Source organism: Lissotriton vulgaris, chromosome 3_2 (assembly GCF_964263255.1).
Source record: "Lissotriton vulgaris chromosome 3_2, aLisVul1.2, whole genome shotgun sequence".
In the NCBI taxonomy this organism is placed as follows: Eukaryota; Metazoa; Chordata; class Amphibia; order Caudata; family Salamandridae; genus Lissotriton; species Lissotriton vulgaris.
The window spans coordinates 294599144-294626680 of record NC_141690.1 but is presented as its reverse complement, the minus strand read 5'-3'; the positions used below and the strand labels follow the sequence as shown (position 1 = coordinate 294626680).

At 46.6% G+C, this 27537-nt stretch overlaps 1 protein-coding gene across 1 annotated transcript; it reads right to left on the bottom strand.

Annotated features, from left to right (window-relative positions):
• Positions 1–1013: 1013 nt before the first annotated feature.
• Positions 1014–27231, bottom strand: LOC147725741 (extracellular calcium-sensing receptor-like). Its single transcript, XM_086964487.1, has 3 exons — positions 27083–27231; positions 23938–24229; positions 1014–1904 (listed from the first exon to the last, which is right to left on the bottom strand). The coding sequence occupies exons 1-3, from the start codon at positions 27229–27231 to the stop codon at positions 1014–1016; spliced, it is 1332 nt and encodes a 443-aa protein (XP_086820613.1).
• Positions 27232–27537: the final 306 nt, after the last annotated feature.

Genomic DNA, 27537 nt, shown 5'->3' with positions numbered 1-27537 from the left:
GGAAAGGATTCTAGCCACTGATATGCTGATCCTTGAAGACCTAAGGCTGTTAAATGGTCCAGTGATTGACTGTATCGAATGCCGCTGATAGATCTAATAAAATCAGGGCGCTCAGTTGTTTTTTATCAGCCATGGTTCTTAGGACATCAAGCTTCGACAGTACAACAAATGCATGATCCCGGGGGACTCCTTGCAGTCAGAACCATTGCCTCCGCAAAGTAGAAAAACCTGCATTCAACGCAGGCGAAAAGAATTCCCAAGAACTGATGTCGAACTCCCTATCGGCAATTATAAATCATGGCCATAGCACAGAGGCGACGCGTCTCGATGAGTACAATGAAAATGGATTTGTTCTACTAAGGTATGTCCCTTGAACAAATAAATAAATGTAGATACAAAATTAGAAATATAATTCAGTGGTTTAAGCGCTCACTGCCAAAAGCTGTGTCTTTCTGCAAGCTGGAGGTTTGAATTATTAACAGAGTGACTCAGCCTTCCATTTTCCTTTGAAAAATGTTGTAAGTGCCATTCAGATTGGAAGTGAAAAAAACTATTATGTCAGTATCAAAGAGCATAAGTTGATTAGTAAAGTGACTCCTTAAAGGAGGTTGTTCAGCCAAGTGCTTCGTAGGACAGATTGTAAGCCACTTACCTGCTCTAGTGGAACACTTGAATAGATCGGCCACTAAAATGGCCAAAACTCTGGACTCTAAAGAGGTTCATACAGGGTCAAGAGCAACTGAAGGGATTTCTAACATTTGATTAAATCCTGTAAGTGAGGTGAGAAGGTATTGTTACTTTTTGTCCTGGCACTGAACTAAGAATGTTTCTTTTTGTTGGCTTCTGTTTACAGCTTCTCTGACAGTGATCTGTGGACCACTCATGCTTCCTGCACTCAGCAGATAATTACTGTGCAAGTTCCCGGCGCCGCCTGCGGCACAGTGATCAGAGCTGCCTTAAAACCTTCCAGAGGCGTTGGAGGCAGACCCGCTGGCTGAGATGCTCTAGGTTACTCAGGGAGTCAGTTTCATTTTCAACATTTCTTTTGTCACCCTATTTCCCTTTTGGAGGGGATCCATGATTACCTTCCATGGTTCCTTCCTGGAGCTCCAGCCAATGCGGTCAGCTCCTGGGCCAGGATCAGATGAATACATGTCATGTAAAGCATGCGCCAATGTGTAGACGGCCTTGTAAACACCGTATGTCTCTCTGAAGTACATGCGCTGATATTCACTCAACATCGGAAATGTCTTGTTTCCTGTGCAAAGAAGATAAGATAAATGGTCTGGCAAAGTACCACTGGTTCCATCATTTATGACACACAGGAAATCTATCTGCCACATTAAAGACAGAGCTGAATCATCTGGAAACTTTGATGGAGTAACTTCATGGAGAAAATCTCGAAATCCAATAATTTCTCCCCTTTGGATACAAAATGCTAGACTTCCATTGAATATGTCGGTGAATAAAAGAGACCCTAAAATGTTACAGGTAGACGCTGACAGAATCCAGATTTTCTGAGGCATCTTTTCCCAAACTTTGTTTGTGAAATAACTCAGAAGGGCCATTGGACTGCTGTAGACAATGATCACCTGGGCGGTGCAGGTCCTAATGGCGTCCACGACAGTAGGCATGTTCACAGGGTCACCGGCAGTAATAGTAGAGGGAATCATATAGGTAAACTCGATGCAGCCTCCAGCCTGGCCAACCACTGCCCGCAGTTCCCGAAGCGCTCTCTCCCCACCGTCATCATCTGTGGTCAGAAGACCCACCCATGTCCAGTGGAAATATTCTAGCAGCTGACCGATTCCAATGAAGAAGGACAGCTCGTTTGGGGCAATCCGGTAAAACGTTGGAAATCTTGTTTTGTCACTGAGTACAGGGGTCTGAGCGCCGTCGCTGATCTGAAAGGAAAAGAGAAATGAAACAGACATTAAATAAAATCTATTCGCAAAAAGGAACCAAGCTATGTTCAGAATGTCTACCCACGACTGGAGAAGGCAAACATTATCTTGTGAAACCCTCACCCTCCGGGGTTACCCCTTGATGGCATGCTTCATCATCGTCTCCATCCCGTTCCGCTGCAGAAGGAGGCATGCTGCGACCTACGGGCTACCTGGGAGCAAGTTTTTAATAATGATATAGATGATGTTTTAGAAATAGGAGTGGGGGGTTGTGTAGGGTGAAGTTTAAAAATACCTGGCAAGTGGGCATGGGTCATTTAATCTGACCCCATGTTGGTATGTTTAAAAAGGCGGAAGGTAAGAGAGCAGATATGCTGAGTCATCTTTCCTACGAGGTCAACATGTTTCAAGCCATGCCCCTATCAGCATTCCATCAGGATGTAGTGACATGAGCTCCCAGGGCCCACTCCTAGTATTTATACCATATGCACTCAAAATTGCATGCTTAATGAAATCTATACAGTTATCACCTAGTTAATGATTCACCTGGTTAGCAAATTATTCGGTAAATATAAAAGATGCCTGGACAATGCCTTGTGGTTCCTCCGGGTGGGAGGGGAACTTGAAGTCACACTCACTCCAAAGTTCTCCCTCTGCATGTCAACCTATTTAGTAACGCCTCCGGGGAGAGCAAACAAGATGCAGCTCCCGGCGGAGCAACTAAATACCCACTAGCCAGGTATTTTTAAACTTCATTCTACACAAAAACACTCCTAATTATAAATCAGTGTCTTTTCGTTATTAAAAAAGTGCTCCCACGTAGCCCGTAGATCGCAGCATGCCTCGTTCCGCAGCAGAAAGGGATGGAGATGATGATGACGCATGCCACCAAGGGGTAACCCTGGCAGGTGAGGGGTTCACAAGAAAAATGTTGTTTTCTCCAGTGGAGGTTTGCCTTCTGAACACAGCTGGGTTTCTTTTTCTGAAGCATAATTTAACTCAGAGGATGACCCTAGCATTTCCTCTCACTTCCTCTTCTTTTTGATACATTAAATAAAATCTGGCAACATCCTAAGCAAGAAGCAGTGAAAACCACACATCTTTTACTGTTAAGGTACCATAAAATATCATCAGTTTGTGCTGATTGCAGCTCTGATTAAAAATGAGAACACACTCTGCTGAGGAAAAACGATGCCAAAGTCATAACATGTTGAACAGTTTAGGTCCAGATGTAGAGTTCATGTGATGGGTTACTCTGTCACAAACATGATATGTATCATGTCCGCTGTATTACAAGTATGACCTACTCTTAGGACACCCCCGCGCCGCACGGCCACCAGCTGTAGCGTGTGCTCCCCGCCTGCCACTGCCCTCAGCCTCGCTGAGCCTTCGTCCTTTGTGCTGACCACGCCCCGCCGTTGCTCGGCGTTGTCTCCGGCATTTACTTGGTTTTTTTGTTATTTCTAAATTCGGTCTCCTTGTTTTTTGTCCCTTTTGCCTTTGTTTTCTGTGCCCCCCTGTGCAGTTTCCCCTGCAGTACCCCCTGCGCCCACCCGCCCCGCTCCCCGCTTCACGCTGCCGCTAGTGCGGACACGCCCCTTTCCTTCTGTGCCCTCCCCGCTCCTGCCTCCCAGCTGCTCCTCCCTCCCTCGCACTTCGCCATAAATGGCGACTGTGCGCACACGCAGCGTTGACACGCAGCGGGCGCGCCGATTGTGCGCCGAAGGCGCGCCAAAGGGAAGCCCGTCTGTGTCTGTCCGCGCCTGGACCGCGCCCAGTGCCAGGACCCCTGGTCCCCACCGCCGATGCAAGACTTCACGACAAACCTACGACGCCGCCACTCTCAACGCACTCAATGCCGGCCGGAACCCTGCCTGCTACCGAGCCACCCCGAGACGCACCAACGGACCCTTCGCCTGCAAAGCCTGCCGCTTCACCTGCTACCGGACCTGCACCGCCCCCGCCGACTCCAACACTAACAGCAACCACCTGAAGTGCATCCTGCTGAACACCCGCTCCGTCCACAGGCACGCTGTGGAACTCTGGGACCTGCTCGACGCAACTGCACCGGACGTCGCCTTCCTCACCGAAACATGGATGAATGCCTCCTCAGCGCCCGACATTGCCACAGCCATCCCGGACGGATACAAGATCACCTGGAAGGACCGCGTCAACCAGACGGGAGGAGGCATCGCCATCGTACACAAGAACACCATCCGCATCTCGACTAACTCCGACAAAACCTTCTCCGCCGCCGAGCACCTGCACTTCCAGATAAACACCGATCCCAAGACCACCCTCAGAGGCACCCTCATCTACAGACCACCGGGACCACGCACACAGTTCAGCGAAGAGATCGCAGACTTCATCAGCCCGCACGCCCTTCCCTCCGCCGACTTCATCCTCCTAGGGGACCTCAACTTCCACCTGGAGAACAACAACGACAGAAACACCACCGCCCTGCTGGACAACATCCCCAACCTCGGACTCAAGCAACTGGTGGACACCCCCACCCACTACGCCGGACACACGCTTGACCCCGTCTTCTCATCCAGCAAGCACGTCTCCTTCAGCCACGCCACCGGACTCCACTGGACAGATCACAGCTGCGTCCACTTCAGCTTCAGTAGAACTACGACCCACCACCAACCACAACGGGTCCCCTGCCGCAGCTGGAGCAAGATCACCGCCGAGCAGCTCACCGCCTCCCTCAGCCAGAACACTCCCACCAGCACAACGGACCCCAACGTAGCAGCCAGCAACCTCACCAAGTGGCTGACCGCCTGCGCCGATGACCTCGCACCACTAAAGAACCCTCCCAGACGACCCAGCAGCAAGAAAACCCCCTGGTTCACCGACGAACTCAAGGAATCCAAGAAGAACTGCCGCACCCTCGAGAAAGCCTGGTGGCTCGACCACACCACAGACAACTGGACCTCTCTCAAGCCCGCAACCCGCAAACACCATCAACTGATCCGCGCCACCAAGAAGACGGCACTCAAAGAATGACTGGAAAACAACGCCCATGACAGCAAGGAACTCTTCAGCATCGTCAAAGAGTTCTCCAACCCCAGCGCCGGAACCAATGACCCCCACGCAAGACCTCTGCGACTCCCTCGCCTCGTTCTTCCACCGCAAGATCGCCGACATACACAACAGCTTCGACTCACAGACCGCGCACCCTACCACCGAACCAACGCCCGCCACCACCACCCTCTGCAACTGGACCCCGATCAGCACCGAAGACACCACCCGCACAATGAACTCCATCCACTCAGGATCACCAACCGACCCGTGCCCACACCACATCTTCAACAAAGCCGCCGCCACCATCGCACCCCATCTCCGAGACACCATCAACTCCTCCTTCCACACCGCCACCTTCCCCGAGAGCTGGAAGCATGCCGAGCTGACCGCCCTCCTGAAGAAACCAACGGCGGACCCCCCCGACCTCAAGAACTACCGTCCCATCTCGCTCCTTCCTTTTCCAGCCAAAGTCATTGAGAAGACCGTCAGCAAACAGCTTGCCGCCTTCCTCGAGACGAACGGATCCCTCGACCACTCGCAGTCCGGATTTCGGGCCAACCACAGCACCGAGACCGCCCAGATCGCAGCCACGGACGACATCAGAACCCTGATCGACAACGGGGAAACAGCGGCCCTCATCCTCCTGGACCTCTCCGCAGCGTGCGACACGGTCTGCCACCGAACCCTAGCGAAGCGCCTCAGCAACATCAGAATCCAAGAGAAAGCGCTGGAATGGATCATCTCGTTCCTCACCGGAAGAACCCAGAGAGTCCGACTCCCTCCGTTCAGATCCGACGCCACCGAAGTCATCTGCGGCGTACCACAAGGATCTTCTCTCAGACCGACCCTCTTCAACGTCTACATAAGCCCCCTCGCAGCCATCGCACGCCAACACCACCTCAACATCATCTCCTACGCCGACGACACCCAGCTGATCCTCTCCCTCACCAACGATCCCACCACCGCAAGAGCCAACCTACACGAAGGGATGAAAAATGTCGTCGACTGGATGAGGAACAACCGCCTTAAACTGAACTCAGACAAGACGGAAGTCCTCATCCTGGGATCATCACCCTCCGCCTGGGATGACTCCTGGTGGCCCCCTGGGTACTGGGTGTACCAGAAAAAATGGTGCTCGATTCTTGACTCCCCCCCTGCACAATCAGCCCCTCATCAGCATCAGATGCAATGTGATTGGATACATTTGGATCAGTTCTACTTTGTTGGGCTTCCTCGATCTTACTTAGGTGCGTATACCACTGGATAGGGTGGTGTTGTTTAAGATGACCTCTCTGGCCTCCGGTACCATAGTTGGTACCAAGCTTACCCCGACTAACAGATACTTTACAAATCAAACAAACGACCATGTTTTCCGCCTTTGCGCTAACAGTAAAGAAGTCCCAAACTGGGGACTGGTGATGTCTGCTGGTGGTGGAGGTGCTACTTTGACTTTAAATGCCAGAGGAAGTGGAGGATGGGCATGGCTGAATTCATTTCTGTTGTTCACTTACAGCACCACTACTTGAGGTCGAGCTGGATGGAGGTCCATGCCTGCCCTTCTGACTAAAAAAGATGGAACCTGTAGGTCGTGTTGGCGTTGTAGTTAACTGCGTTGGTGGTGGTACCAGTGCCTCGCCGCCCATATCCCGCTCAGCAGCCATTCAGGATAGGGTCCAAATGTTTGTCTGCTGCATGCCCGCTGGGGCTGCAGTGACGACTGTGATGACTGGGGCGTCGTCAGACTGTTCATCAGCAGCAGCAGACACCACTTCTTGTTTGTCGTCATCACCCATAAGTCGAAGCCTTGCGGGAGCCTTCCTTTTAGGCTTAGCTACCTTTGTCGGCTCATGGCGTGACTCACTCCCAGACTGCATTACTGCATTGCTGGGGCTTGAAGAAGAACTTGAAGTAGTAGGAGTAGCTCTACTTGACCTTTTTCTCGCTTGGGATCTGGAAGACAATGGATCATCATCAGGAGGAGTGGCTTCCTCGGATGATACCTCCTATTGAATATCAATTTCCTGATGTGCCCCTACTTCTGGAGGAACAAACGTTGTAGGCAGTTGTGCCGCTCCATGAACCTCTAGTTGCACCGCTCCATGCACCTCTCCTTGCGCCTCTCTTTGCCCATGTACTTGCGCTTGTACTAATTGCACCTGTGGTTGTCGTTGCGGCTGTGGTTGGTGAACACTCGTCAGCTGAGTTACACCTGGCGTTGATTGGATGGTACTTTCTTGTGATGAGCCAAGATCACTGGTCGATGGTGATTGAACATTCAAAGTGGCTGCCGCAGCAGCACTCATGTTCTTGGACCTAACTTGGCGTGGTGGCACTGAGCCCAATGAAGCAGAGGTGCTGCTTCCAGCTTGGTCCCCGGCGGAGTGGAGTGGTGTGGCTCACTGGTTAGAGACGGCAGACCCGTAAGCAGAGAACGGCCCGAGACCAGGTTTCAATTCCCGACGCGGCAGGGACGTGGACTAGGGTCAAATGGACTTGATAATTCTCGCCTCGGTGCCTACTCTAACCAGGGAACACACTTGGCAACTCTGGGCATTAAGCTTGCTCATCTCTACAACGGCCCCCACAGACGCCAGGGATGCCTGGTTTCACCTTGGAGATACCCAGAAAGGGACCATCTCACAGGGAAAACCAGGACGGGTTCCCCAGCGATCTTCAGCGCAAGGATACTCCTTGGAGTCACAGTGCACTTTCCAAGTACCACCACATTTACATTTCATTTACACCGCTGCTGCTGCAGGCGTAGTTTTTTCCCCCAAAAATGGCATCGTGGGCACACCAGTCTCCTTGGTAGGTGGTGCCACTTGCTTCTTCTGCTCCTTCTTTTTTCACTAAGGCGCTACGGACAACTTTCTTTGGGGCAATCTTCTTCAGATGTCAGAACAGCAAGCCGCAGTTGCACGAGTTGCAGAGTTGTCTTGTCTGTGGCCACACGTGACGTCACGTGACGTTGTGCTGCACACACCGCTGCAGGACTTCTTCCTGGCACTGGTGGTTCTCTTGTGCACCTAAAAGTAATGGAAGCCAGAGGAACATCAGTTATACACCCCAAAAAGTCGAAAAACAAACAAAAATCACCACAATCCAATGCCATCCATGCCCTCAATGATGTTTAAATTCAAGACACCCCACAGAAAAACTAGGCCCATGCACCACTGAGTACCCCTTGGCATAATGGTTAAAAGCAAGGTAAACTGGGTGCAGGCCTGAGCACACTGCCTGGCTTCAAAATAGCCCCTTGACCTCAACCACATGGCCAGGCCCTGCCTGTCCCAGGCCTCAAATGGCCCCCATCCACATGGCCAGGCCCCAACAACGCCCCAAAAAGTAAAAAAACACTCAAAAATCACCACAATCCAATGCCATCCATGCCCTCAATGATGTTTAAATTCAAGACACCCCACAGAAAGACTAGGCCCATGTACCACTGAGTACCCCTGGGCATAATGGTTGAAAGCAAGGCAAACTAGGTGCAGGCCTGAGCACACTGCCTGGCTTCAAAATGGCCCCTTGACCCCCACCAAATGGCCAGGCCCTGCCTGTCCCAAGCCTCAAAATGGCTCCCACCCACATGGCCAGGCCCCGCCAACACCCCGAAAAGTAAAAAAAACACACATAAATCACCACAATCCAATGCCATCCATGCCCTCAATGATGTTTAAATTCACGACACCCCACAGAAAGACTAGGCCCATGCACCACTGACTATCCCTGGGCATAATGGTTGAAAGCAAGACAAACTGGGCGCAGGCCTGAGCACACTGCCTGGCTTCAAAATGGCCCCTTGACCCCCACCACATGGCCAGGCCCTGCCTGTCCCAGGCCTCAAAATGGCCCCCACCCACATGGCCAGGCCCCAACAACGCCCCAAAAAGTCGAACAAACACTCATAAATCACCACAATCCAATTCCATCCATGCCCTCAATGATGTTTAAATTCATGACACCCCACAGAAAGACTAGGCCCATGCACCACTGAGTACCCCTGGGCATAATGGTTGAAAGCAAGGCAAACTGGGAGCAGGCCTGAGCACACTGCCTGGCTTCAAAATGGCCCCTTGACCCCCACCACATGGCCAGGCCCTGCCTGTCCCAGGCCTCAAAATGGCCCCTACTAACATGGCCAGGCCTCAACACCACCCCCAAAAAGTCGAAAAACACACAAAAATCACCACAATCCAATGCCATCCATGCCCTCAATGATGTTTAAATTCAAGACACCCCACAGAAAGACTAGGCCCATGCACCACTGGGTACCCCTGGGCATCATGGTTGAAAGCAAGGCAAACTAGGTGCAGGCCTGAGCACACTGCCTGGCTTCAAAATGGCCCCTTGACCCCCACCAAATGGCCATACCCTGCCTGTCCCAAGCCTCACAATGGCTCCCACCCACATGGCCAGGCCCCAACAACACCCCAAAAAGTAAAAAAACACACATAAATCACCACAATCCAATGCCATCCATGCCCTCAATGATGTTTAAATTCTCGACACCCCACAGAAAGACTAGGCCCATGCACCACTGAGTATCCCTGGGCATAATGGTCGAAAGCAAGGCAAACTGGGTGCAGGCCTGAGCACACTGCCTGGCTTCAAAATGGCCCCTTGACCCCCACCACATGGCCAGGTCCTGCCTGTCCCAGGCCTCAAAATGGCCCCACCCAGATGGCCAGGCCCCAACAACGCACCAAAAAGTCGAACAAACACTCAAAAATCACCACAATCCAATTCCATCCATGCCCTCAATGATGTTTAAATTCATGACACCCCACAGAAAGACTAGGCCCATGCACCAGTGAGTACCTCTGGGCATAATGGTTGAAAGCAAGGCAAAAATGGGTGCAGGCCTGAGCACACTGCCTGGCTTCAAAATGGCCCATTGACCCCCACCACATGGCCAGGCCCTGCCTGTCCCAGGCCTCAAAATGGCCCCTACCCACTTGGCCAGGCCTCAACACCACCCCAAAAAGTCGAAAAACACACAAAAATCACCACAATCCAATGCCATCCATGCCCTCAATTATGTTTAAATTCAAGACACCCCACAGAAAGACTAGGCCCATGCACCACTCACTACACCTGGGCCTACTGGCTAGTGAGACTTTACAGGCACCCCCCCCCCCAAAAAAAAAATCAACATATACCAGTGAGCTAAAATTCCATGACATAAATGAGAATGAAGTAAAAAATAAATCACAGAAACAGTTGTATCATGCACCCATGAATAACCCTGGGCCTACTGGATACTGTGGTTACCCACAATATTATTTTTTTAAGTTGTGAAAAAGTTTTAAAATTGTAGTTGCAGCTACTGCAATACCCCAAACAAACAACACCAACTTACTTGTAAAATCTCAAATCCAGAAGTGATCCAAACTCAAAAGTCCAAAAAGTCCTCAAATACAAATATCCAGCAGAAGCCACAAAAAGTAATCCTTCCAGCTCCAGATCCAAATGAAAAGTGACCAGGACATGGACAAAGCACTGGGAGGAGCCTTCTGGACAGGAACAGGAAGTTCGATACTCTGGGGCACTTCCTTCCTCCCACCCCCCCAATAAAATGGACTCCTGCACCAGAAAGTGCAGCCAAATGTCAACCTGAGGAGTTATTCTGATCAAAATCATCATTTTCACAAGGTTTATGCTTCCTGCAGTGGATTTCTTGTGCAGAATTGCAATTTTTGCAATTTCGGGAACGCAAGCTGTTCAAATCTCCCCCGGAAGTCAGCTGCGCGCTGCATCTACGTGTTCAGCATTGTTTACTCCCGCAATGCGTGATCGCGGGCCTTTATGACATACTCACGTTGTCAAACTCTCGCTGTGCAAGATGGCAAGCCGCGATAACGTAATTGTGTTCGTAAAAACTCTTGCGCAATCATGCAGCAAGATCGAAAATGGCGCAGCACAGGCAAACCGGGAGAAAAACAACTCGGCGGACTCAGATTCATGGTAAGTCAACGCCGCGTGCACTATATTGTATTTTTCAAGCGCGACCAAGCAAAATAATTCGCAGCTTGCGAATTTGCGATTTTTGGGCAAATTCGCACGATTCGCGGATCACGAAATCGTCAACAATCCGCAAATTCGCCCGGGAAACGGATTTTACACCCAAACTTACTTTCCACTAATCCTGCTGATTGTGGGTGGAAGACTGTATGGAACTTCTGTTTGATCCATAATCCTTTCAGGACATACTCAACAACTTGCCCAATAAAATGAGGTCCGTTGTCACTCCACTAAAGCTTACAAACACCATATCTAGGGGAAAACTCCTTTAGAAGCACCTTTGCTGTAGTGAGAGCAGTATTATACTTAGTAGGGTATGCCTCTATCCATTTAATGAAGGCACATACCACCACTAGGACATATTTCAGATTATTGCAGCGTTCGAGCTGGATATAATCCATCTGTAAAACTTCAAAAGGTGTGGTTGGTGTATCAAACCCTCCTGTAGGAGTCCGTGTCCATTTTACAGGATTATACTGCCAACAGATCAAACAGGACTGTACTACTCTTTTAGCTGTGCTGGCGATTTTAGGATGCTCCCAAACTTGTGTAAGCAATTTAGTTATTGCTAGAGCTCCAACATGTGCCAGCCCATGTGCCATTTGAACCATAGGTTGTAAATAGGCTGCAGGCAATTTCCATATATTCATTTCTTTGTTACGCCAACAACCCCCATCGTCTAGCATTCCTTCTTTGGACAATTGCTCAAGTTCTTCCACAGAGGCAGATCTCTGTATATCCAATACTTCCTCTCTAGCATCATGCCAACGCTCAGCTTGTGATTTTACTATGTACATGAATGTAGTGCTTCACTGCATAGCAGTCTCACGGGCTACACGGTCTGCAAGGGCATTGCCTTGTCCTATTTTGTCAATGATTTTCTTGTGTGCGCTACACTTCATAAAAGCAACTTTCTTCGCGTATGTAAGTGCAGTCAAGAGATTCTGTACTAATTCTCTGTGCATTATCTGCATCCCGTGGGATGTAAGAAAGCCTCTTTCCTTCCAGAGTAGGCCAAAATCATGAAGCACTCCATAAGCATAGCGGCTATCCGTGTAAATGTTCACACACAAGTCAGTGCTAAGCTCACACGCTCGTGTCAAAGCTATTAGTTCAGCTGCTTGAGCCGACTTCTGTGGTATGCGAGCTGTTTCCACTACTGTCTCAAGTGTAGGAATTGCATATGCAGCTGAAGTCGTGCCATCTGGTAACTTCAAACAGGACCCATCAACCCACAGTTCCCCATCTACATCTGGAAGGGGCGTATCTTGCAAATCGATGCAACCCTTTGTCTGTTCCTCAGTAAGGATTATACAATCATGAGGCTCCTTTGACTGGGACTGAGTCGCAGGATATGGCAACAAAGTGGCTGGATTCAGTGTCGCACACCTCTTCAAGGTAATATGAGGGGCTAATAGTGTCAATTCGTATCCTGTCAGGCGAGCACTAGTGTTGTGTCTTTGTCTGATTCAAAAGGGCATCTACTGCATGGGGTACTAGCACCAACCGTTTGTGTGACAAAACTATCCCCTCACTCTGACGTATGGACACAGCTGTCGCTGCAACTGAACGGAAGCACCCAGGCAACGCACGAGCAACAGGATCAAGGACTGCAGAAAAGTATGCGCAGGGACGCTGCTTGTCCCCGTGTGTCAGTATTAAAACTGACAATGTACCTCCATCTTTCTCGTGTACATATAGTGTAAAAACCTTTGTGTAATCTGATGTGCTTAGCATTGGTGCAGAGCAAATACCTTGTTTTAACTCACGAAAAGCATTTTGGCATTCATCTGTCCATGGAAGGCAGATCAGAGTGTTTTTAGTCAGAATCGCTAGCAGGGGTTTAACAATTTGTGAAAAGCCCAATATCTATTGCCTACAAAACGAAGTCAAACCGATGAATGCATGGACATTTTTCTGCGTGAAAGGTACCGGGGTGTCTAAAATTGCTTGAATGCGATCTGGTGTCAGTGCACGGCCCTCCTTAGACAGAAGGTTTCCTAAGTAGGTTACCTACGGTCTACAATATTGCAATTTCTTTTGTGACACTTTATGATGGTGTGTAGCAAGAAAAGAAAGGAAAGACAAAGTACACTCTTCACATAGTTCAGGCGTATCGGCTGCCAACAAGATGTCATCGACATATTGAATGAGAGCCACCCCTTCAGGGAAAGTAAAGGAATCAAGCTGTCTCTTCAATGCTTGACTGTAAATACTAGGACTCTCAGTATAGCCTTGAGGAGCTCTACAAAATCTATACAATTGATTATTTAAAGTGAAACCGGACACATATCGGCTTTCAGGATGAATAGGGATTGAAAATAAAGTGTTCTTCAAGTCTATAACAGAGAATGTAGTTGCTGTCGGACGAACCAAAGTAAGTAGTGTCATTATGTCAGAAACCACAGGGTACTGCGGTACTACAATCTTGTTGACTTCTCTTAAATCAATGATGAATCTATAAATCCTGGTGTCAGTATCTTTTTTCAAAATGGGAAAAATCGGACTATTGCAAACATTGCAAGGGACTTCTTCCACGAACCCTACTTTGATCAAATCATGTACAATGCTTGTGAGGGCTTCTTCTCCTTCTCGAGAAATCTTATACTGAGGCAATCTTGACAATGAAGCTCCCTCCTTGACACTAATATGCACTGGCAGAATAACCATTTGCCCTACATCGGTGTCTGAAGTAGCCCACAAAGTACTAGGGAGTGAAGCTAATGCACTGTCCTCTTTAACAATACAAGATCTCTCAATCACAGGGTAGTTGTCATTCAAAATAACCTGCACTCCTTCCGGAGAACATCGGATTGTAGCCCTTAAATATTTGAGTATATCAAGACCCACAATGTTATCTGGTGTGTTTGGAGAAAGAAAAAACAGTCATGGAGCAGTAAACTTATCAACATGGAATGCAAGTGGTTGTGACAATGGGCTAAGGGAAGGTGTTCCATCGAAACCTATCGATGTAATCATTAAGCCAGACAGGGGAGCCCTTGGAACCAGTTGTTTAGATAAGGTACTACGAGTAGCTCCTGTATCAACTAGAAACTGATCAGTAGAACCCAAAACATGTGCTATAACATAGGGACCCTTCTGATCTACTGGAACTTCAACTTCATCCTAGGCAATCCTATGCATAAGCAGAATCTTGAAACTCAGACGGCGCATAGTCGGACATTTGATATTGATTCCTTCTATCAAAAGTGTTAAACCCATCCTGCCCACATGTATTGCATCAAACCTACCGCGATCATTCGTGCTTCCTCTAGGCACTGAATATCCTGAGTGATTTCTCCTTTGTCCCCGACCACTTGGACACTGTTGAGTATGCAGTACTGGACAATCAGAAAGCTAATGTCCAAATTTCTTGCAGTACGCACACTGGTCAACAGACAAATTCGAACAAGTATAAGAAGGAAAGGATGAACCATAAGATCCACGTCCGCCTCTATCAGTACCTCTAGAAGGTGGGCCATAAGCTTGAGCTAACTTAACCTTTGTTTTCAACTCTTTATACTTTTTAACCTCATTACTTTTAGCTTCTAATTCTTGTAGCTCATAATACTGAGCCATAGTTAGAAGAGAAACCGGAGAAGAGGTAGTCCATGAACTCTCACTGGCCTTTAGGGGACTAGCTATTCCTGGCAACAGGTTTGCGACATATTAATCGACAAACAGATGCCTACACATGTCATCTGTCAATGACTGGCCACTAAAATCGTGGAATGCTTCTTCAAAGCGTGTGAAGAAGTCAGAAACTGATTCATCTGCCTTTTGCTTACACAACGCTAATACAGTCCAATCTATCTTTATAGGGGGAATATTCATCTTTAACTTAACTAATATAGCTGACGGAAAGTCTAAAATGAACTGTCACAGTTTCTGTGCAGGTTCTCTGTCTTCATCTAACTGCTCTAAATCTTTCCCTAATGCTCCAAATGTCGCACGGTCATCAACTTTACGCACAGTTCTCCACATATTAGGCAGTAATATTAATCCAAAAAGCAAATCAATATCATGCAAAGTCATAGTACAAGAGCTAATAGCACCCTCAGCTTCCTCATAAAAAGCTGCTGGATTCTTTCGTGGATCAGGCAATGCATTTTTAAGGGCCATAACATCTGCTCTATTCCAAGGAGTGTAAACCCAATTATAAATAAAATACCTTTTTGCATCTGTAGAAGACTTGTCATCACTTGTATCCATTCCCTTAGGAGGAACTTATAAAGGCAAGGCTTCCCGCATGGGTTTCACATTAATTACAACATTCTTATCTGTTTCACGAGTAGCAGTTCGTGCCATGTTGATTCGAGATGTTTGTGCAGCTGCGTCTGCTGCCTTTTTTTCCTCTCGCAAACGAGCTGCTTCAACACGCATTTTAACCAAGCGTCTGATCGTGTCAGCCACCTTTGAGAAGACAAAAAGACCTTCACGTTGTTTTTACAATCAGCTGCTACATCATCGGGCTCCATTTCTACCGAATGTTTCGGAAATCATTTAATAACCTCTGTGGCAAATGTATCGGTAAAATATATTTGCTCCCTTTCCTGACATTCTTTTATACTATCTAAAAGTTCAGAAGCAGTGGCAGTACTACGAACCGCTTTAGGTGCAGCAGATCTAATCTCAGACTCACGTTCAGCAGATAACATTGAGCGAGTTTCTCGAGCTTTGTCCTGGTCTGTAGGAGAGTCCTCCTCTGACTCATAAGGAGCAGAAGGAAGAGTATACGGAGGTGGAGAACAATCTAATAAGAGAGAATCATCTTGGGGTTTATTAGGAATAGGATAAAGAGGTCTACAAACAGCTTATTGGCCATTTACCTGTAAATGACTCTCCCTATCTGCCCTCTCTTTAATTTCTTTAATTTCCCTATTTTTCATTTCCAATGCTTTCGCATGTATGGTCTTACATTTTTCTTTTTCAATCAAGGCTTGCTCACGCTTCATTCGCTCACGCACTTCTTTCTCCCACATTCGCACACAGTCAAACATATCTTGCCTAGCCTTTCGCTTGAACATTTGTTGCTTCACATACGGAATCTTTTGCAAATCAAATGACCCGTGCATAGGCCAACACAAATCAAGATCTTTACAAGTGTATTTATTCCATAATGTGATGTACATTATCGAAGAAATACCATACTTAATATACATGTCCCTATTGGGCGTCCCCTCTGGGTGGGCCGGTTGTGCTTTGTCTAGTTTCAAACTGGTACCACTACAAAAGAAAAACATCCTACGAAGTGTGCTGGAAACAGGCATGCCAAAAATAGTGCAGAATATACAGTATTATAATCAAAGTAGCACTTAAGGTACTCTTTGTACGTTGTGCCGTTCAAACAAATTAAAATAGAGAAAAATCTCCTCATTACCTGCCTATATGAATTGCAATACATATATAATTGTCAAACAGATTTCAATATTGGCTAATCGTACAAACAAAGCCGCAGTAAGTGTTACTAAACTACCTTAACAATCAAAGGCGTCAAACCAACAGCAAGTGCCGCAGGACGTCTCTTACTAATCAAATGGTGTCCAGGTTCCAACTTTCAAGTTCTCAAATCGACCAAAGGGTCACTGCATGGCGAATCAACAGAAGGGATCTCAGTCGAGGACCGGCGCCACCTGGATGGTCAGATCAGAAAGAAAGGAAAAACGCTGTGGGTGCCAAGACTCGGGTCTCCTCAGGCAGCGATCACGTCCAAAGCGAGATTCCAATCCTTCGTCACGACCAGTCCTTCAGGCATCCGAGTTGGCAATGAGCTCCGCGTTGGATGCGCCAATTTGTAGTAGTGGGCCTCAGCAAGGCCTACCAGTGCGAGGGGTTCTCTCTTCCCTGCACAGAGTCCTCAGACCAATAGGAGGAAGTTGGCACAGAAACTGGACCAGAAAGTACAAAGGGCCTGATTTATGAAAAGTGATGAACCGCTGCATGAAAACAGCGATGCGTCACTTTTCACTGCGCCCTCCTTGCGACACCAATGATGCGTCATATTTACAGTATGAAGCATCATGGCGCAAGGAGTTACAGATACGTCAGTATTTCTGACGTATCTGTATGGCGCAAAAGTGACGCATTGCTGGAGTGTGTCACAAAAGTGACGCAACTCCAGCAATGTGTCCTTTCACATGGGGCAAGCCTCATGTGAAAGGGCCTGCGTCAATCTTACGCCTGCTGTGAGGCAGGCATAAGAAATTGACGCATTTGTGTCCTAGAAGTGGCACAGTGAAATCTTATAGATTTCACGGCGTCACTTCTATGACCCTTTCTTGCGTCAGAACACCCCCACTGCATAGATTATAACTGGCGTAGGTATAATGTAGCGCAGGGGTTTACAAAGTGACGCATCTACCTAGATGCGTCACTTTGTAAATTTGGTGCAACAGGGTACATTTTTTACGCTGCTGGTGCGTCACAAAAAGTGACGCACCGGCAGCGTAAAAGTGACGCACGGCCTCATAAATGAGGCCCAAAGTTTATTAACCCTCATGATGTGGAACTATATTCACACAACACTCTTCGGCAATGTATGAAGTAGCAAACTGACTGGAAGGAGCTTGGTCCTTTTATACCCACACAGGGGCTCAAATGGGAGCGGTACAAGTACAGAATGCTGGTTTTAAATACATATAAGGTCAGAAAGTGTGCTGGCAACAAGTGGGAGGGGCTGACAGTTAGCTAATTCTGGTGGACACATCCTGACAGTTACAAGTTGGGGACAGCTGTAAGCTCAACTGAGCATGTGCGAAGCAGTAGAGGCAGATTTCAAGAGCAACTAACAGGAAGGTAGGACAGAGCACATGCTGAGCACATGGCAAACAAAATGACTGGCAGAAATACAAAACAGATTCCACACATCAGACAAGATAGTCTCTAAATACAAGATGTCTTCTGCTAATTCTTAACCTAATCGCTGCTAAATTACAACAATACCATCTAGCAAAATTGTGATCGCAAACGCCGAAATTCTGTGAATTTCGGCGTTTGCGATCGCAAATTTGCTTTATACATATGGCCCTAACTTTGGAACTTTTTCCTATGATTAAATATTTTTTGCCAAATGTGTATTTTTAATATTTTGGCACAGATAATCTGCTTAAAGTAGAACTATTCATAGAGAACAAGAATTCTTTGAATACTTACAGAGAAAATATATGACTCTTGTCCACATACAAACAGTTTTATGTAAACCTGACATGAAATGGTATTGGCCTTCTTTCTTTTGTATTTACGAGCCATTTCATAAAAATGTTTATTTTCATGATTCATTCAGTTAGCATCCAATTATTGAATATATGCTTAGAATGAAGCATTGCTTTAATGTGTACAGCACCTATGCATCCATTATATGTACAACAATGTTTTGATGCATTTTTATGTACTTTAGGTTTTCACACTTTGTGTACAGATATGTTTTTGATATGTTAAACATGTTTAGAAGGTTGTTCATAAGAAAGTGGAGTGGGCGTTGTGTTCAATTTTAGGTTCTGAATAAATTCCCTGATTCATGCCCTTATATAGGTACAAATCACATTGCCCTTATATAGGCATAGAAATCCAGTCCTTATTTAAGCATAGTCCATGCTACCCAAATGCAGGCATGGCTACTTCCATCCGTTCATCTACGTCACAACGATTATTTGGAAAACCAGACTCTTAAGCCGTTAGGGACTTCCCATTGCTTGGATATTGATTTCTCCAAGAAGTCATTTATTATGCATGAACATCTATTCTTTAGGGGTTCATTCATGACGTTCATATGCCCGACTTTAACGTCAATACTGGAATTCCTAAACACCTTCAAGGTATAAATCTACGTTCACATGCTATGGCAAAGCACGGTGTGGTTAATGCAGTTCGACTACCTACTTACACCACGCAGCTCACTACAGCAAATGCCGAATGAAGCCAACTCTCCAGCTGACGCACTGACTAGAAGCTGTCCTGCTGCGAAATCCTGTTTCTGACTCCCCTTGCGGAGTGTTGGGAAATCACATCCAAGAAAGAGATATCAATCCATCTCATTCCAAAGTTATCGAGCTGATTAAAACCTAGAGAAACCTTTGGCAGATTCTTGGCAAAACTAAACTTAATCTAAACAGCACCTACTTCTTCCCTCATACTAGACCTAGGTTAGGTACACTGGGGTAGGCGTATTTTAGGAGCACCAGTTGAGTATGTTAGCCTGTGTTATTTATGTATATATTTTTATGTATGTCATAGCAACAGACAATGCTATTAGAGTATTATTTTATATTACTATGTACGCTGTACGCATTATACTTTGCATTCTGTCTAATGATTGTAACAGTTCACCTCACTTGCATGAGAAAGAAGACTGTTCAATAAACCCCTTTTTTTATTGAAACGCCCACCTCTCTATTTCTGTGCAAACTCTGTAGAAATGAAGCATGCATGATTGACAGAGTGAAATAGTTATCTATTGTTTCCACGACTCGGAAGATATTGTTCCGGTTCTAAAAGAAACAAAGTTGTCATGTTTATGCGGTTGTCAGAGACTAATCCCTTCTTGTTTACTCAAGAAAGTTTCTATTGACCTCTGAGTTAGCCGGCACACACACAATTAAGTTTAGTATACTCGATAGAGACATACTGACCTCAGTCCTATTTCAAATCTATAGAGTATATTATTCCAATGCGCAGAGCCTATTGGGAATATATGAACTACACTACATGGTGCCCAAGGTCGGCAGTCCTGAATATTGTTTGTGTGATGGAAAGGCCAGCGAAGGTTACAGATGTGAAAGGAGCAATTCTTAGAGCTGGTGACGTGTTGAATGAATTAGATACACCTTCAAAGCGCTGGTTTTAATCTCACTGTGGGCCTGTTTGCAGATTCTTTCTGAGTTTTAAGGGGTTCAGACCGCTCTGTTTCTCTATCTTGAAAGTGAATAGCTTTATGGGAAACACTTGTCCTTCTTTTACAAAGCGTGTACTGGAGCCTTCACAATGCTGACATCTTCTTCCCTTCATTCTCATATTCTGGGGGACCTTTGACCCAAACCTGTTGTGGTGATGTACTTTTCCACATTCTGTGTTGGGTTTCTATGGAACCTCGGACTCAAACAACTAGTTAACACCCCCACCCACTGCGCAGGACACACACTCGACCCTATCTTCACCTCCAGCAAGCACATCTCCTTCGATCACACCACAGCGCTTCATTGGACGGACCACAGCTGCGTCCACTTCAGCTACAAAAAGACCACAATCCACAACCACCCTCAACCCACTCTGCGAAGAAACTGGAACAAAATCACAATCGATCAGATCTCCACATCGCTTCTTCAAAACCCCCCAGCCTATTCGTCGAACCCTAACCAAGCAGCCATCAACCTCACACAATGGCTAACTCACAGCACCGACAACCTAGCACCCTTGAAAAAACATCAAATCAAACTAGGCAGCAAAAACGCCCCCTGGTTCAACGATGAGCTTAAGAAATCCAAGAAACTCTGTCGCTCCCTCGAGAAGGCCTGGAAAAAAGACCCAAACACCAGCACCAGGGACGCCTTCAAAAACTCCACCCGCATACACCACCAACTGATCCGGACAGCCAAGAAAGGCGCATTCAAAGACAGACTAGACAACAACGCCCACAACAGCAAGGAATTATTCAACATCGTCAAAGAGTTTACCAACCCCACTGCCAACTCCAACGACATCACTCCCTCTCAAACCCTTTGCGACTCCTTAGCTTCGTTCTTCCACGACAAAATCGCAGACATCCACAACAGCTTCAACAACCAACCCGAAGACCAACCCACCCAACCTTCTGCCAAACCTGCACCCCCCTTGAACATCCTTAATGACTGGAACCCAATCTCCACTGAGGACACCATCCGCCTGATGAACTCCATCCACTCAGGATCCCCCACAGACCCATGCCCCCACCACATCTTCAACAAAGCAGACTCCATCATAGCACCACACCTCCGAGACGTCATCAATTGCTCCCTCAACTCCGCCACCTTCCTGGAAAGTTGGAAACACGCTGAACTCAGCGCCCTTCTAAAAAAAAACACAGCTGACCCCACCGAACTCAAAAACTACCGCCCCATCTCGCTCCTTCCATTCCCGGCCAAAGTCATCGAGAAAGCAATCAACAACCAGCTCGCCGCCTTCCTCGAAACCAACAATTCCCTCGAATCCTCACAGTCCGGCTTCCGAGCCAAACACAGCACTGAGACCGCACTCATCGCAGCAACAGACGACATTCGAACTCTGCTGGACAATGGAGACACAGTCGCCCTCATCCTCCTCGACCTCTCCGCAGCCTTCGACACAGTCTGTCATAGTACCCTGTTACATCGCCTTAGAAACATCGCAATCCAAGGAAAAGCAGTGGAATGGATCACCTCGTTCCTTGCCGGAAGAACTCAGAGAGTCCGCCTCCCACCGTTCAAGTCAGAGGCCTCTGAAGTCGTCTGTGGCGTGCCACAAGGATCCTCACTCAGCCCCACCCTCTTCAACGTATACATTAGCCCCCTCGCGACCATTGCACGCCAACACAACCTCAACATCATCTCCTTCGCTGACAACACTCAACTGATCCTCTCACTCACCAATGACCCTAACACTGCCAAAACCAACCTACATCAAGGAATGAAAGAAGTAGCAGAGTGGATGAAGCTCAGCCGTCTGAAACTGAATTCAGACAAAACAGAAGTCCTTATCTTAGGTACCTCCCCCTCTGCATGGGACGACTCTTGGTGGCCAGCGGCCCTTGGAAAAGCACCCATCCCGACGGACCACGCACGGAACCTGGGCGTCATCCTGGACTCCTTACTCTCGATGACCAGACAAGTCAACGCCGTTTCATCATCTTGCTTCAACATTCTTCGCATGCTCAAAAAAACATTTCGCTGGATACCCACCGAAACTAGAAAAACGGTCACACACGCATTGGTTACAAGCCGCCTGGACTACGGAAACACCCTATACGCCGGTACCACCGCAAAACTTCAGAAAAAACTCCAACGCATCCAGAACGCATCAGCCAGACTCATACTAGACATCCCGCGTAAAGATCACATTTCTAATCACCTGAAAGACCTCCACTGGCTCCCCGTCAATAAGAGGATAACATTCCGCCTCCTCACCCACGCACACAAAGCACTTTACGAACTTGGACCCGAATGCCTTAACACGCGAGTTTCCTTCTACACCCCCTCCCGCCAGCTACGCTCTTCCAACCAAGCCCTTGCTGCTGTTCCACGCATCAACAAAACCACCATGGGAGGAAGATCCTTCTCCTACCTGGCGGCTAAAACCTGGAATTCACTCCCCATTCACCTCCGCCTCACTCAGAACCACCTAGCATTCAGAAAGCAACTTAAAACCTGGATATTCGACAAGTAATTCCCATCCCTCCTCAAGCGCCTTGATACCCTCTGGGTATGTAGCGCGCTATACAAATTACTTGACTTGACTTGACATTGGTTAGAGGTTTGAGACAGGTTCTTTTACAGATGGAGCTGCTGATTGGAGCTGACGAAGACTATGATCAACAAACAGATAACTTATGACATTCTTTGTGAGGTGTATTGGGTCTGCCACACTATGACTCCTATCCACATATTTAAATTTGGAACTCCTACTAGATAACTCTTACCTTCATTCATGTTGAGGAAAAAGGAGCAGAGTTTTTAATGAATATTGAATTGTATTATTTTGTATTTGTATTATTCCATCTGGTGTCTTTATTGGCCTTTTACTAGTCTGAATCCTCACCATTGCATTAATTTACTTGTTGTAATGCTTCATGTCCATAATACCTTTTCATGTTGCCTATATACAGATTGTCTATTAAGCTGTATTAACTCCACTTAACCTTAGTGTTGTGAGGTTATTTCAGGCTCTTCTTCTTTCTTTACCTCGTTCCTCCTGTACAGCCTAGTTGTTTATGGAATGTGATGACGGTATAGAATGTTGGGTGCATAGGGTAGGCAGTTGGTGTCAGCAGGCTGAGCAGTAAGGATATACTGCTCCTGGTGGGGCGTACTTTATGCTTATTTACCATCTTGGTTTTACCTTAAGCTTCTTGCAACTTATCTACAAATAAAGATATACTTTGGAACTTACAACCTGACTTCCTGAAGATTTTTACTAGCAACATTATGGCGACGATCTGGTCTTGAACCCTTGGAAACCTCCTGATTTAATTACAAACCTGCTAGAACTTCAAGGTATGCTTCCTTACAATTATCTGGATTAACATTTTCAGTGACAAGGATTCATTTATTCCTTCAACTGAGAACCCAAGCTGGTTTCATCTGTCTTCTACCATCTGACAGCTCTAGCCCCACCAGTGACCACGGTCAGCCTCAACTCGGTCTAGTCAAGTTTCTTGTAACTTCAGCTTGGTCAGTTATATACTGCATTCTGCTTACTTCTCTTCACCAGTTAATAGCGTACTTTATTCCTATTTACCATCTTAGCTCTACCTTAAACTTCTTGCAACTTATCTACAAATAAGATATACCTTGGAACCTACAACCTGACTTCCTGAATATTTGTACTTGCAACACTTAGATACTGAACCTGTGTCTTTATAGTGGAACCAAATGGGCTACAGAAATGTTAAAATACAAATTGTTACTACCTCCCTTAACTCAAGGCAACTACACAAAGATCCATCTGAGGAAGACTGACCTCCACTTCTAAATGCCCCCCTGCAATATGGCCCTGTGGAAGAAACAGTATCTACAAGACGAGCAGCAGGACTTGGTGAATTTGTTCGATCTGGCTCAAGGTTTCAGGATATAGGTTGGTTTAAATGATAACTTGTCTGTTTCTTGACAGGTTTTGCATCTTCACCATAATGTCATGTGCAAATATGAACGCTCAGATGTCTGCGGCAGGTGAGGTTCACTCCTCCTCATATTTAAAAACCTTGTGGTGTCTTACAACAAAAACATAATAAAAGAGTTGAAGTGAAGCATCCTCCTACCTGCGGGTACTTGTAGAGCGCCAGGAGTTGGGCCATGGAGTAGGTCGTGGATGAGGACGTGTCTCCGATGACACCCACCAGGGCACCTTCGCTCTCACACCTGTAGTTTGGAACCGGCTCACTTTGCTGGGACATGATGCTCAGGGTGCTCTGAAGAGCTTTTATCTCACTAGCACAGGAGTCGAATAAATGGTACCCAAGCGTGTGGTTTGGTAAAAGGGCAGGGTTTCTATTAATCTCCTCTATGGCGTAGATGAAGACCAGGCCATTCACAACGGACTGCAAAGAAGCCCTAAAGAATGGATAACATAGAACAAAATTATTGCTTTTTCAACCCGAATCCACATAAAATCACCACTTTAAAAAATAGGGATAGAAAGAATAAAAAAGGCAGTATATAGAAGAGGAGTCTGTTTGCATGTCATAAAAGGTCCATTGTCTAGAGGAGTGCAGCTTCCCTTTTCATTTTCTGTCTAGTCCTAGGATAGGCTGAGCAAAATGCGTCAGTGTCTGTCTACAGTTTGCAGATGTGAACAACATAGAAAATAGTCCTGTTCTGGCACAACTACAGATGACAGGAAATGTCATGGAAGAAATCTCTCTGAGAGCCATGGGCAGCTGCAGTAATAGGGAGTAGTCCCAGCTCTTCTATCCAATCACAGGCAGCCTATATACAAGGGCCAGCAGCCAATCAGAACAGTCTTAACATGGAAGCAACCCGACTGAATCAGTAATTTAAACTCTCTAAAACATTCAGAGCCCATCTTTACTTTGCAACCACTTCGATTGGCTTGAAAGTACCAGCTGCCATAACCATAACCGCACCACATTCATATTCATGAAAGAAGTTATTGTTTCCAACGACCGCAGGAACCCTAAACCAGGTGTAAAAAACTGCAGGAGAAAGCTGACAATAGTTACACTCCCAGCACCATTCGTTTTCCATGAACCACTTGTAATTATCCATCCAAGGAATGAACTGTGCGGTGTCAGCTGGTAAACTCTCAACTATGCTCTGACCGTATCCAGGCTGCTTGGAGGTTTAATACTTAGGCCTATATTTATAATTTATTCACACAGTGCAACATAGCGCCATCTTGCCATGCTGTGCTTCGCTGCATGAAAAAGAGGCAGGAATGAGCTGTATTTAAATTATGCGGCACATTCCTGCCCATTCCTGGTGCTGGCACACTTCTGACCGCTTAGCACCAATGCAGGCGCCCTTGTGTCCTGGTGCAAGGGTTGGGTTGTTTTAGTGCGGGAAGGGACACCATCCTGCACAAGCACAATCCTGAGAAGCATTTTCCTCTTTCTATGTGTCCTACAGAATGCAGCAGAAATAAAGATATATCCCCTCATTATCATGAGTCTTGTAATGCGGGCAGCTACCCAGAATAGTGTTCCGGTGAAGAGCCGACACAGGTAGGGCGTCCAAGTAAATTGAATTAAAATAGCCAGGTCTTCGGCTCTTTACAAAAGGTCATCAGTGAGTTACAATTTCTAAGACCAAGATACGCGAAAGGGAGGCCTTCCATGTGAGGTCAACTGAGCCGCGGTACAGTGAGAAAAGCTTGATGAGATGATCTCAAGGGATGAGCAGGCTGGTAAGGGACGGCCAGTGTCCGAATATAGCGAGACCCGAAGCCCTGTTTGGCCTTGAACATAAAGCACAATGCTTTAAACTCAGTGCGCTTAGGGATCCTAAGCGAATACAGTGACTGTAACAAGTGAGAAACTGAGATGGATTTTAGTAGACAATTGAGCATCAGCATTTTGGGCGATCTGTGGACGATGGACAGAGGCCTTATTGGTCCCCAGGTAGAGTACATTGCCATCATCCAATCTGGATATGATCAACGCCTGAAGTACAGTCCTTTGAGCCACTAAAGGAATTAGCCAAATTATATTCATCTGCGATCTAAGGACTGCAAAACAGGTGGCAGTTACTTTCATCCCCTGTGATTACATAGAGAGTTTTTCATCAATAAGAAGCCCACATTTTTGACCTCAGGAGATAGGGTGGGCAGGGTCCCTAAGAATTCTGGCCAGTGTCTAGGGCCCCAAAGAGAGGCGTTCTTAGCCAGAACCATGACCTTAGCCTTACCCCCATTGAGCATGAGCGAGTTTATATCGATCCATAAGGAAATTCTACTAAAGCCCAGGTTCAGAATTGATGTATCATGTTGCTGAGCCGATGACAGAGGAAAGATGGTCTGTGTGCCATCGGCATATGAAGATCTTGTTACACCTCATCTGGAGAAAGGTTTAGGCTTTTGATGCATTCCCAGATCTACCACTAATGGGAAAGCTGGGAATGCACCCAAATCCATAGGTTTGTACATGGAACCCCATGCTCCACTCATGGAACGCCTCCCTGGGGCACACTAACGCAAGGTGGCCTGGTGCAAGGTCGACGCACAACCTTGATGAATCTTACCCTTAGCATGCAAATAAAAGGAATAGTGACCCATTGTTGGAAAGTGAATTATTAGTAGTGATAAGTAGTGACTTACCAGTAGTAATATGGCCACAAACACAAGAACAGGTACAGATAGGATCTCAATTAATAATCCTTTACTCAATTCTTGGTAGCTGGCAACGAGCAGGCAAGCTTAACTTACGAGACAGGTGAGCAAAGCATTTAAAACACCAGTACATTAAATAGGTAAGACACAAAGTATAATAAAAATCCGATACCGATTTATAAAAATAGATTATATTTTTATGGCTAAATAGACAGCAAAACAACAACCCAAAGTAGATTACCCTAAATATGAATTTTTAAATAATAAACACTTTCTAGTGCTTTAAAACATATAGTGCCACTTTAGGACATCTGGTCACATTTGTCCTCAACAATGTCAAAGTTTGGGGCCAATCGTGATGGAGCCCTGGTCCGATATACTGAGCTGGAAAACGTTTGTGGAGCTTTTTCCTCTCGAAGTTGAGCATGGCACTTTGTCCAGCCGGATTGAGGTGGATGTTGTTGGCTTGGCTTCACGCAAGGCCTCAGTGAAACCCTGAAAGTCTGGAGCTCTGTAGGTTACAGCAGGACGAACCTAAAATTCAGACCGGGCCATGGTCGCCGTTCGTCAGCTTGACTCACGATGTCGAGTCGGTCACCTTATGGGGCTTTTTAACAAACCTTTTCAAAACTTCACCAAACCTCCGGAGCTTCTTCCAGAAGGTCTCCTTCAAGGTCCAAAGTGTCCAAAACACAAATCCAAGGGTTTGTAATTTCCTAGATGGTTCTTGAGATGTCTGGGTTACAATTTCCACAATGCACCTGGCCATAACCTTAGATGTCCACTGGTCTGCGAGCAAGGTCAATAAAGAATGCCCCTTGTTATTCTGTTCTGGTCAGGCCCTAGGACCTAGACTACACATACTAATGCAGCTGCTGCCGGAGACTTATAATTTGATGTTATGGGGATGCATGTTTAGGCAACACACACTTGGAGAGAGACCTTTCCAGGGAGAAGAGCAACACAGAACTACAATATGGAAATACCATCTATAGTCTAAGGTATGGGGTCTGAGGACAAACCCCAGAGATCTTCTATTATATAATAACATGTATTCTTACCTAGGGGAGGAAGG

What these genes read in the sequence shown, in the direction of transcription:
- LOC147725741 (XM_086964487.1), bottom strand. Translation starts at nt 27,231, where the DNA reads ATGGCCAGGTGCATTGTGGAAATTGTAACCCAGACATCTCAAGAACCA. An exon ending in TTTGGTGAAGTTTTGAAAAG is followed by an intron (nt 24,230 to 27,082) that starts GTTTGTTAAAAA and finishes TCCATTCTTTAG; the next exon opens with GGCTTCTTTGCAGTCCGTTG. An exon ending in CGCTCTACAAGTACCCGCAG is followed by an intron (nt 1,905 to 23,937) that starts GTAGGAGGATGC and finishes TTTTCCTTTCAG; the next exon opens with ATCAGCGACGGCGCTCAGAC.